The sequence below is a fragment of the Lathamus discolor genome, chromosome Z (assembly GCF_037157495.1).
Source record: "Lathamus discolor isolate bLatDis1 chromosome Z, bLatDis1.hap1, whole genome shotgun sequence".
Taxonomy (NCBI): Eukaryota; Metazoa; Chordata; class Aves; order Psittaciformes; family Psittacidae; genus Lathamus; species Lathamus discolor.
The window spans coordinates 88322719-88335933 of NC_088909.1; the positions used below are offsets into that span (position 1 = coordinate 88322719).

A 13215-nucleotide genomic window follows, 5' to 3' on the forward strand; every position below is an offset into this window, starting at 1 on the left:
CAAAGGCAAACATGTAGGCTTGGTTTGCCTGAGCCTGAAAGCACCTCAATTACATATATCCTTCCCTCAGCTAATCTGTTCATTCTGATCTCAACTTCTGGGCAAGCAGCTATTAGGACCTGCCGAAAAGCAGCTTAACCGTAAAAAGAGCAGCTTTTGTTTGTTCTTCCACTCAGGCCTCTACTACAACTGTCCTTCCAACCAATACTATTGCCAACATGGCAATCAAAATATTTTCAGAATTCAAAAATATGGGCCACAACAGTCCGAAAGATTATGTAAAATGTTTGCACAATCCAAATTTTTAAACTGAAAGCTTAAAGTATCAGTCGCAGTTTGTATTCTGATATATAATTTGCTTCAATCTGGGATTTATGCATACCTTGTGAATTAAGAGCAGCCCTTCTCATTATTCAAAGTAAGCAGTATGTTAGAACCCAATCAATATAGGTCAGCACAGTGCTGACCCATCCATCCTTCCTTTTGACTGTTCATTCCTCTTTCCAAAATTCTTAGAGGGTCCCTGCTGTAGCTGATTTCAGATCAACCAAGAGCTCAGGTTTCCACAAGGTGCCTGTCTAGGCTGTAGGGCAGCCGTAACACCTTCCTGCTCAGAGCTGGAGTTGCAAGGTTGACCTCCATGTGCACAACACAGTACTCAGTACTCTAGTTGCTGCCAAGCAGCTTAGGAGTCTCTGACTTACTTAGTGAAAGCCTAGCCTAGAAAAAAATATATAATTTCAAAAGAAAGGAGCAACTGTCGCAAATAAACTCTGTTCTGCAAATAGATATCCCAAAGCTTTTTGAAACCTGCTATATGTCAGTTGTTGCCCTTGAACTCTCAGTGTCAGAATTGTAAAATTCCTTGCAACTTGGTTTTCCTTGTATATGAGCATTACAGAAGCCTAGCTTTCTGACTATCTCTTACTAAAAGCAAAAATATATAAGCTTAGATACCTATGGAAGAAACCTACCTTTCTCAAGAAGTAAAACTGAAAAAAATAAATGTCATCGATTTAACCTATCACCATTAAACTTGTTGCCAACTTAATAAAACACTGATTTGAAAATTTATTATAACTTTTCATTCTCTACTCTCTCTTCTATGTTTATGCACAGAAGTTCTCTTCCTAGAAACACTTTTTCTTTTTTTAAAATTCTGAAAACAGTCTCCACTGGGTTTCTTGATTTTTTCTTTGAAGTGATTTTGCTTGACAAGTACCTACTTACAGGTTAGTAAGAAGATTCACCTCTCCATCTCCACTTTACAAAGTCCTTTTCTCCAATTCTACATGCTCTCGAAAGTTTTGAGCTTCCCTTTCCCATTTGTCTTTCCTTTAACGAGGGACACATGCAGGATTGTAAGCTATGATAAGTACTCGGGAGGGGGGGATGCTCCTTTCTTAAGTTTACGCAATGAAAAATGGAGGATTGCTTGGAAGGGTTTTGGAAAGCAAACCAGATAACATTTGTTGAGTCTATATAATGATTAATGCCAAAATGTCAGTCAAGCTACAAATCTGACTAGAACAAGTTAAACAGTGTTTTCATTAAAAAAGCCCCAAAGCCAGACAAAAAAACCAAACACAAAAACACTACCCCAAAAAAAGCCCAAAACAACCCAAAAAACCCTGACACAACCCCAGGAAACAATTCCATAGGGAGATTTTTAAGCTTTTCTGGAGTTTCAAAGAAAAATGTTATCTTTATTGTTGTGAAAACTGTAATAATGTAATGAGCAATAAAATACCATAATGACAATACATTTGATGCTTATTTTGTTAACAAGGTGAGTACTTAATGACATATCTCTGTACAGTAAAATATTTATTCACAATTATGACAAAAGGCTTTTTTGCGTAAATTTCCACATGTGGAAAAAGCAGCAGTACTAACATGCAAACTGCTTTTTTATAGCTTTGACCCCATTACATGTCTGCAGCAAGTTTAGTATTTCTAAATTTTCTCATTTAAGACCAATTCTGAAATTCAAAATTTTAAGTTTTTAATCTGAAAGCTAAAAAATCATTCAAATTCTGTGAGGTTCAAGCTGTAATGAATCCTGTTTTATATTGTATGTTAACCTCCTAATCTGTTTAAACGGATAACACCTCCTCATCACTTTCACCAAAAACAATAACTTGCACTGCTAAATAATCAGAGCTGATGGAGAGAAAGAAAACAAGATGACATTGGGGGGGGGGCGTGTTGGTTTATATTCCTTTTAAATACATGTACTGGCACAGCTAGGATACTTTTGGAAGCCCACAAGAGTCTTCCAAGCATTCATCCTCAAACCATTTTTAAGACCTTCCACTTTTTAGTACAAAGTATCTCTAGACCCTAGGGCTGGGTAAAACTGCAAAATGTGGAACACTAGGAAGGTTGTGGGCAGCAGTTTTGTTCATAGTGCTGTCTTGGAGAATTTCCAAGGTTCAGGTGGTTTTCAGCTATGGCTAATTCATGGCTGGAGTACGTATCTGGGCTGGAGTATGTGTAACTCTGCAGAGTAACCTGAAACTAAAGTGTAACATAATCATATAATGATGCTTTGCTTCTCTCCTCTACCCCACATCAGCTACCACACTGGTCTGCAAATTCAGAGTTGCCTGTCCAGTCACTTTTGGTTGATATATGACGACTGTCACTCAAAGCACATCCCTTTACAAAATTAAAGGTACATTCTGCCTTTACATGCAAATCCACATCTAAACCTCATGTAATTACTCCTATAATGCCTTTTCTGTGGTATAAAAATTTCCTAGAGTCCATGAAGATATTTGTAATGAACTTATTTCAGAAATGAACACTCAAATTCCACATTCGAGCCCTTAAGTGCACTGAAATTCCACTCTGTTCGTGTCCTCTCTTGTACACAGAGACCATTTCATTCCACAGAGACAGATCCTATTCAGTATTTTTAATAAGACAGACAATATATTTAAGAAAAAATATGATGAATACTTGAATAGAGAACTTCAAATAGAATAGCAGCCTATAGTTAGGATAAATTTATGACTTCTATATGACGATGCATTATAGTAAAGCTACAGATGCAGGAGTCGGTAATTTTTTTTTTTCTTCACTATCACAGATTATAAAACCCCCTGCTCCCATCTGTTCCTCCTACCCTTCCATCCCTCTCCAGTATAAGCAGAGAAATAGCACATTTACTGCAAGTTATTTTTGTATTCAGGATCTTCCTCTCTTACTTCTCCCTGCAGAAAATAAAACTTGGATCTGTCTCCCTCTATTAACTATGAATAACTCCCAATTTCTTGAAAAAACATATTCCTAAAGTGCACCAGATGGGCAACATAAGACCAGATACTCTCCTAAATTCTTGATCTCCAGTTCCCCAACTTCTGGCACACAGCATACTACAGCTACTTTGCCAAATCAGCAGATGATTTTAAAACACTGAAGAAAACATATTTGTTCTAAATTTGCATTTGTTAACAAAATTATTTAAACTACTTAAAAGTAATTTTATAGGCAGATATGCCTGGAGGTGGGGGGTGTGGAGTGGGGGGTGAAGGGAGGATTTTATTTTCTTAAGTTTAGTTTGTGTATGTTTCCATGAACATTCCCTGCAATACAGACCGACAAACTGACATGTTTAAATTCTCTGCAACGTCACAGTGAAAGAGAACCACTCCTTAATATCTAAGAGACTACTGAAGATACCCTGATTTCCAAAACACCATGTTTCTTTTGATCCTGCTAGTTATTTTCTAATCTTGCTATTTAATCCTTCAAAGGCCTGAATAATAGAGAACTTAAAAATTCAATCTCTCAGCATTTTCTAAAATACAGGATGTAATTTCTGGCATGGGAATGCAATTTATTTATTTATTTATTGTACCATATGTTCAAGTATCATTTCATCTTTGTGACTAGGACAGAATCAAGCTTCAGCTAAAAGCTTTAATGCTGACACCTGAAAAGAAGCTATGGAATACCTCTGATATTGAGGGTTATTATTATATAATAGCCTTGGGAATCAGGTTAAAGTGCCGTGAAAGGACAGCCGATATTCTCACAACCAAAAAATACCAGCAAAACAAAATAATGCCAAACCAAAAACCAGAATTTATTGCCCACTGCCAAGACTAAACGCAGAGTTAAACTAACTCCATTTCATGCTTGCTGCACATACAGCAGCAGTTCAATATTTTAGGCTACATCTATGCCACGACCCCTTCAGCAATCATGAATAATGTATTCCAAACCACATGCTTGTACAAAGACTTCTGTGTGCTCCAGAAGACACAGCCATGAGACTTGTACTCCATAACCCACCACATGCCTTGAAACGTACATCACTTCATGCAAAGACTAGATACATTGACAAAGGAGTCAAATGGAGACTACAAATTAAAACTCACACTCTGTCTGGGGCTCAAGAAAGCCAGAATAACAGGCCTTCTTGAATAAGGTGCTGGACACTGGGTGCATAAAGGGAAAAACACACATCTCCTGGCTTTCTGTACTTTACTAAATCTTCCCTAGGCTTCTGCTTTTGGTTGCTGTTCGAGATAGGACACTAAACTAGAAGAATCCTTGTTCTGTTTCAGTATCATTAAATATTCTGAAGTATCCATATTTGCACATCTACCATGTCTCTCTTACGCAATTTTATATATTGCGTATATGAAATTAAGACATTAAAATCTGAAATAAAAAAGGCAAGATCTATCATCATAAAGATTGCTTTCCTGGACTAATAACTTTTATATAACAAATCTGCTATCTTGAAGAATTTCTGCCATTTTGATCTTTCATTTAAATGTCAAATATTATACACAAGCACATAAACGTATGTAGTTCCACTGGAAAGCTGTATGCTTCTCTGTGCAAGAGGTCTCCCCCTGTGAGCCTGACTCCACAATTCACCAGGTAACTTGCACATGCTTTAAACCTGAAGCTTCATTCTTCATTTTTGTACCAGCTCTTTTAAAAATTAAATACTTCTCTTTGGTCAGTACATTTGATTATGCCTATGCCAAACAGCCTAACTATCTTACATGAAAACCTTATCACATTTCATGTACACTTGTATTTGAAAACTAAAGTCTAAACAACTACCCTTCTAGAATACAACATTCAAAACTAAATGCATATTTGATCTAAAGATATCTGCACTCCATGAAAACACAGTATATCAATACTACAAGAAACCCACAGGAACTATCACAGCGACAGGAATCTAAAACATACTCAGTTATTTCAGAATTTGGCATATCTGATCATCATGCACCAAGACTGATGATTAATCCCCAGTATTTTATTTATTTAATAAAAGAGAAAGCAATCGCTGTGTTTCCAACAAAGCTCACTGCTTCCACACTGTATTCTTTCAATATCTAACAAACACAATGGAAGAATCAGATATTTTTATCAGTGTTGCTAGGCTTGGAAAACTAGTAAACCCCCTCCTATTTGTCTCTATTATAGGCATACATCAGAACAGTCTTGGACAGTGGGAAACTGAGCAATAAATTCTTACCAAGAGAAGAGAAGAGGCTTGCAGTTGTCAAGAGAAAAATGTTCTGTGATTGCGACAGTAGATAGGGAAACAGAAAGAGAAAGGCACTTCATCTAACAAACTGAAGTCTCAAATAATACCAGATTTATTACAGAATAAATAGCAGTTTTCTTAGGTTGCCGAACAGGGATCCTGATGTGGTTTTTTTGAGTTTTACAGAGCTTTCAGCAATACTGGGAGACAAGATACCCCAAGTAAACAAGCATGTGAACTCAGGACTATTTTTGATGTGCAACACTAGGCAGAGAAGCTATCCAAACTGTGATAAGACTGAGAATAGGCAGACAAGAATAGTTCACATAAGTAAGCTTGTGTCCTGGCATTTCTCAAAAAGGTGTTAAGAACAAAACAAACCCTAGAAAACAGAGCTGCAAAATTTACTGCGATTAGTATAGCATATAATTCAGCTATTGCCTCCTTAAATTCTTTGTATGCCTCAGATGAGTAAGTTCTCTTTCAACAGCTCTCTGAAGGCTTAACTAAAGGTTATTACACTTTTTGGATGGACAAGGAACTCTCAGGCTGGTCAGTGACCAGCTGCCTATTTTGGTACATGAGCTACGGAATTTGCCAGCACTAGAACTCCAATGCCCTTTCGCTGCTTTTAAGTTTTCTGCATTGACAACTTGCGTTAGAAACAGTTAATCCTTTCAACAGTTCAGTCTAGGACAAAAGATGATTATTTTTCTGTTGTGTGTCACTATGAAAGTTTTAAGGCTAGTGTTCTTTGAGAAAGACTATTAATCCACTTGTACCAGGAACACAGCAGTAACAATCAGGTCAATTTATCACACTAAATGCTGTGTTCATTAGGCAGAAATAATAAAGTAACAGTTTAAGTAGAGACAGGGCTACAATCAAGGAGAATGCCAACACTGCAACAACTGGAATACTTTCTTAACAAAGTAGAGCTCACTTAACTTTCTGGAGTCATAATTAGCTAGCTGTCCAAATAAAGCAATGAATTTAATATAATAAAATCTTTGCTATATTTATGTAATCCTTATTTTCAAATACAATCTCAAGGGGAGGTCCTCTTACTTCACTTTGAATTAGGAAGACAAGACTATTATATCCTCATCAATTAGCATGATTGAACTTTTTCTTTTTTCTCAAATAAGCCACACAACTAAATCTGATGACAACATAAGTTATTTCAGTTTCCTCAGTTTTGATCTGCCAGCTTGCCAAAGAAGTATCATTAATAAAACCCCATGTATACAATACTTGGCTGACAATGTTTCATAAATTATAAAAGGGTGACTCACACAGAGTGATAGATTTTTAACAAGTCAGACAAGTGAACCAGTCACTGCCCATAGACACTTCTCCCCATGCAGCAGAGGTTACTATCCCCAGAGCAGGACAGCAAAGCAGCCAAGTACTTATTGGCTGCTCATTCCAGACAGCTCATTAAAATAAACTGAAAACATTTTCATGTGAAAAAAAGTATAAAAACAGAATCCAGAAAAGTTTTACAAATTCTTGTGCAAACTATCTTCAGCAGAGTGAAAAATGAGGAAAGCCATTAAATATACAAATATGAGCAAATGCATATTGAGAGAATATAAAATACTTCATCAGTTTTCAGTAATGAATCTCAAAGTACAAACCAATCAATTTGAGAGATACAATTAAAAATCACAACAAGACCGCAAAAGAGAATCTTTTCTATTAAGAAGTTATTTACAGTAGTAGTTTAAAATTTACTAGTTGTACAGCTTCTAACAATTACATTTTCAGTAGTGCCTTTGTACAGTCAGTGGAGATTTGCCTTCTAGTTACCCCAACATAAAAAGTGAAACGACTTACCATTCTTGCTGACATCCAGTTCCCTGAGATTAATGAGATTTGCAATGGATGCTGGCAATGTGGTTAGGTCATTGTCTGGCAAACTCAGCTTGTACAGAGACTGACAGTTAAAAAGTTGCTATTGAAACAAAGAAAAAAAAAAAAAGTGAATGTGACTTTCTCTTAGTTTCCTCTATATAGCTTTTGTTTTTAATCCCTTTCAACTTCTGACCTCACAGCTTGAAGGCCAGATTATTTAGAGGTTTTGACTACAAAAACTTTATTTAACTGGTTTTATTAAAAATTGATTAAGTTTACAATGCCTTGGAAAGAAAAAAATGGCAGTCACAATAAGCCAGCAGCTATGCTTCACTCTTCCTACAAATTCTTTTGAGTATCACAGAAACTATGACCCGTAGTTACATAGAGCCCTGCAAACATTGCAAAATGTTTTCCATAATAGGCATGCCATGTTATACCCCAGAGGTATTTACAGTTTGCTCAAAAAAAAAAAAAAAAAAAGGACATTTTTTAAAACATCAAATAGTTCTGGAACAGAGGATTTGATTCAAATCCTGTTCCTACTCTTCTCTAGAAGTTAAATTTCATTCTGTTTTATCTTACAAGGTCTAAAAAGATCTCCTTCCATGCTTCCCATGTCAAGTACACAAAAATCAAACAAATTAGGATGAAAACTAGTGAAAGTTTGATGTAAGAATATAGAAAACTGTATAATGCAGATACAGAGATTATAATTTGTATCAAAAATATCACTTACTATATGCAAAGTACCTTGAGATTTTTATTCAGAAGCTTTACAAATTGACAAAGTAGGGCAAGTAATATTAGTGTAATGGAAGAAAAAGCTTTTTTCCATATCCAAAATACGTAGGAAACTTATAGATAGTACACAATAAATATCTCCAAGGAAATGGTTGAAAAGATTTATCTGAACAATTTATGTTGAATATTCCTTTCCTGACAATTTTGGGTAATGCATGAGTACCTGGACTTAGTGTTCTTTTCTTTTGGAATTCTGAGAAAAGATTAAGTGTTCTATGACTGAAAAAAATTATCCCAATCAACATCATTAACAATGGGCTTACTTCAAGCAAAATTTCTTGGGTATTTCTCAATTACAAGGCCATTATGTCAACCACAGACTGTCTAACAAGCCCCATTCACGTAACATTTGCATATCCCACCTCAGAACAAAAGCAGACATAAATTAGCAATTGGACAGTTCAAGGAATGAGATTTAACTTGCCTACTAAGGTTTCCAATTCCTCAGAAATGTGCCTCTGTTAGAACTAGTTGATATCATTAAGGCTTTGAAAAGTTACAAGTTAGTTAGGGTATTATATTAGGAGACCTTTGATGAGGTCATGTGTTTTGGAGCCACTCCTGTACTTCAGTACTTAAAGCAAGAACATATGCTTAAATCTTATCCCTGAAAACAACAAGCTGGACTCCTGGAATCATTAGAAATTTCCCTAGTCAGGCAGGTGGAGCAAACACAGCACAGAGAATTGCAAGATCCCTAAAGGAAAATGGGGGAGGGGAGTTCTACATGGTATTGATTTTGTGGTTGTTCCTTTTGTTGTTGTTCTTTTTAAATGTTTATATATTCAGTGATCAAGTAGATCATCATTACTGTTAATAAGTACCAGAAGTCATATAATTAAAGACTGCTTTATTGCAGAATTCCAATTTCTTCCGAACAGCAAAGTGGAAGGGAAAACTAAAACAGTTTGATCTTTTCAGCTCAAATGCAGACTGTGGCACTTGGAACAAACAGGGTACTTTTTCACAAGTGCTTTAGCACACAAGATGAATGCATTTCAAATGTCTGGTCACTTTTGAAACTGAGACTACACACCAGTGCTTCATGTAAAGCAAATTCCTTCTTTACCACTATCTTTCTCTCCACCAGTTTGTTCAGGCTGTGCCTCTTGGTCAGTCAACTGAATTAAAGACTATACTGTAAAAACAGATTTTTTTAAGTATCCTGGAGTAGAGGCAATTAAAAATAACAAGAACAACAACAAAGACCACACAAACAAACAAACAAATAAAACAAATGAAAAAAACACAAACCAAACCCACACACTGACAGACCATTTCAGTAACCAGGTTGACAAGTCAGCCCCAAACTAGTTTTGCTGTGGCATACAAAGGGCAGCAGATTGTACAACAGGGATAAGAACGCACCACCAGGGGCAAAGAGGAAAGGTGAAGAGTGGGAATGTCTTAACCAGGCTTCAGAAAACTGGAGACAGACTAATAAGTACCACTCCCTTGTCTGAGATGACTTAATTAGAAGTCTTTTCAGAGTTAAAAGACTGAATAAAAGCTTGGGTTAGAAAAAAGGCATACCCAGCTTGAAACTCTGGCTCCAAATCAACTAGGAACATTTCAAACGTTGCAGGCCTTCCCTTACAGATCTTCAATGGATAGTTTTGAGATCACAATTTATGTCAAATGATTAAATAAAGCACTTATATTATGTATTCATTGCTCCCTAATCTCTGCTTGTTTCCTTTAGAGAATTTGAATTTATATGTGGGGTTTTTTCTTCTGAAAATCGAAAAGGTAGTAAAAAATGACAAAAATTACTTAAAAGCTGGAAACAAAATGCTAGTTTCTCAAAAATAAGCCTATAAGGATGACTTATTATAATGCAGAAACACATTAACATGAAGCAAGCTAAACTACTACAAGTCTCTGCAAAGCAGAAAAGGAACAAAACATGCTCAAGCTGACTTTTTAATCACGTGGATAATTTAAACAGATTAGACCAAGGCAAGCAGTAGACTGCCCACCTTTCAGTTCACTCATGTATCAAAATACAATTTCATATAGAAACTGACTAATGAAATCAAATGCCAATTTACAAAAAACGAAGGCAAAGCAGGCAAATGGCTTTAGTTTAAAAAGTCAATGCATCCATTTGATCACTACAATATATCTTTCTTCCTCCTAAGATTATGTAATGGCTTTTTTTTTTTTAGACAATTATAAGCTTGGAAGATATCTGCTTAGTTCTTAATGATTTAATGCAAGAGGAAGTCAGAATTTTTTTTTTTCCTAAGAAAGGTATTTTATTCTGGTTTTCTAAGCACTCAATTTTGTTCTTCTCAAATAAAGAATAAGAAACAGGAATTAAGTTCTGAAATCCTCTGAAAAATCCTCAAAGGCTGATACAAAGTCTTACAATGTAAGTTACTAAAACCTAAAATTAATAACTCTGAAGAAATATCTGCTTGGGAAAAGACTAGAATAAAACAGTGGAAGTTCTAAACTATAACAGACTGGCAAAATGCCTAGTTTTAGCTTTATTTTATTAGCTCTATTCAGAGTACAAATACAAGTTTTCTGGTGGCTTCTCAGGAGCATTTTAGGTTGGATTTTCAAAAGCACTTAGGTGGTTTAAGTCAGCTTTAATGGTATCCAGGGCTTCTGATAACTGTCAAGTTACTATTCTGATATTACTTTATTTCCTTATTAGTTTCATTTATCTTTAAAAAAAAAAATCTAAACCAGCATAACTTGAAGTAGTTATAGCAAATTTTCCAAAAATCTAACACAGCATCGTACGGTTGTCCCATCTGACAGTGAAGATTTGCACACAATTCTGACAAAACAATCTAAAATATTAAGTCTGTCATCTTATTACTAAGTTTTTAATTCCACCAAGACAGGACCTCCTAACAGAAATTAAGTCTACTGCAATGATCACTTTGTACTTCTCAAAAGTCTCACAGGCAAAGACTTTCATTCTTTTCTCTAGTACACTAGACTATGCAATTTGTCTTCAGATTTTAGAACATATGACAAATACTGATTTCTATAATAAAGCTATAACTAAAGTGGCATTCCAGCTCCCCTAGTTTTTTAACTTAAGTATTTCAGAAATTCTCTTAAGTCATGTATTGAAGAAGAAAGCAGGACTTAAGTGAACACATACTTCAGATTTTAGCTGTCTTTTGTGGGCACAGATCTGAACAAGACATTAATCTTACTACTTTACGTTTTCATGTGTTATCAGAGATTCAAAATAATGCCGCAATTTGTTGAATACAGTTAGTCAGTTCGAGCAGATGCTGTCACAGAAATAAAATAGCCAGCTGCTTCTGGTATGTACTTCTCTTCAACTAGGTCAGTTGCTTAAGCAGTGTCACCCCAATTCATGCAGCAAACTAGTCAAGCTGGAACACACAAACATTCCTTCTACTATGGCTGCCTTTTCTGCGATCAATGTTTACTTAAAAATATTTGTCAAACTGCAGCCTAAAAGCTAAAGAGGGAAGCTAGACACTATCAGCTTCTACAACGCTAATGAAATAACAGAGTCAACAAAGGTAACTAAAAGAAAAACCACCCAACCTACCTTTGGAAGCTCTTCAATCTGATTAGCATCTAAATAGAGTTCTTCCAAAGTCTTTTCAAAAGTAAAAATCTCCTTAGGCACCTGTTCCAGGCTGCAGTGGGAATAATCAAGCGTAGTAACTGTTTCCTCCTCTCCACGCAGGCATCGGCATGGCACAAGCCGCACAAACAAATTCCGCTTTGTTGTCATTTTCAGGCACTGTAAAACAGAAATTGGTCTGATTAAAAACCAAGACAACTTGAGAAATACTCACTTGGGCACCTGCTCAAACTTCTACTGGCCGCTAAATACTTAAAAAGGAAAGAAGTGTATACATATACACATATGTGTGTGCATATGTGCATACACGGGGTGTGGAGAGAGAGTATTTATTTTCTTTTAGACATAACAGATCTGTAGTAGCACTAAATAGGGTTAAAGCACATACAGACGCCAAAAGACAAAGTCAAAATTTGGCCTCTAACTTTGTCACTTGCTAACATAGCCCTACATTACAGAGAATTTTGAAACAGCAGTTCTGAAATGTCAATGTTTACAACACAGTTTACCCCTATTTTCACAAAGGTTATTGGGATGATACTTTTGCTTAATCTGATAAAATCCACCCTTTACAGAATATTTAGATGTAGCTGTAGGAAAGCTTTTTATTTTTTGTGATTAAATCCATGTACCTTAATTTCAAATCCCTCATTTAGAGACAGCGTGTAACAAAAAGAACCAGTGCAGTTTCTACCAACTGTTCAATCTACAGTTTAAAATGGAAGATTACCAAGTGCACAGATAAAGAAGTAGTTTTTTTTTTTCTTGCAATTCCATTCAGCTTGGAAAACTTCAACGCATTTTACAGGCACACTGGAACTAAAGAAACTTCACCTTGCTATGGAGGTGTATCCTTCATTTTCATTCACTGCTACAACAGCCCCCTCTACTCTCCATGGCTTTTACAATATTCCTACCTAGCAGAAAATGGCAAACTTAAATGGTGCTAACTGCCTGATTACTGACAGCATACACTAGGCATGTTCTGCCTCTTTCCTCCTCAGCAAGAACACAAGTTTAGGTCTTTCCTCTAATTAGCAACGAATTTTCACAAAATTCAGAAAAAAATGTTCTTCAAAACATCACCTCAAGTTTTGCTGAAATCAGACGACAGAAAACAATTTTTCAGGAAGGACTAACATGTGCAGACAGACAACATGATCATGTAGCTTTACTTCCTCAGGAAACTGGTCTAAAAATACATACTTTTCCAAAACAGCGCTGAATATTTATTTTCCTCAATCAAACCGCCAACACTGCAAATTCAAATGCACTTTCAGAAAAAAAAAAAATCTTTTCGGAATTGCAGAAATTATATTTCAATTTCTGGATTCGTGACAGGAAACTTTCTTCTCCAACTGCCAAAAACATCAGACACATTTAGCAGACTGCACTTAAGCTTTCAGACAGTACACTAGTAACACACGGAGAAAACAAAATACCATGG

General features: G+C 35.8%; 1 protein-coding gene across 9 annotated transcripts in view; it reads right to left on the minus strand.

Moving 5' to 3' along the window:
- Positions 1–13215, minus strand: part of ERBIN (erbb2 interacting protein) — a 111739-nt gene that overhangs the window by 51950 nt on the left and 46574 nt on the right. For all 9 annotated transcript variants that reach the window (XM_065661267.1, XM_065661271.1, XM_065661273.1 and 6 more), the window contains 2 exons: positions 11730–11927; positions 7361–7478 (listed from right to left, as the gene is read on the minus strand). In XM_065661267.1, coding sequence (XP_065517339.1) covers positions 7361–7478; positions 11730–11918 — 307 coding nt within the window. In that variant the 5' untranslated portion in view covers positions 11919–11927. The remainder of the gene's footprint in view (positions 1–7360; positions 7479–11729; positions 11928–13215) is intronic.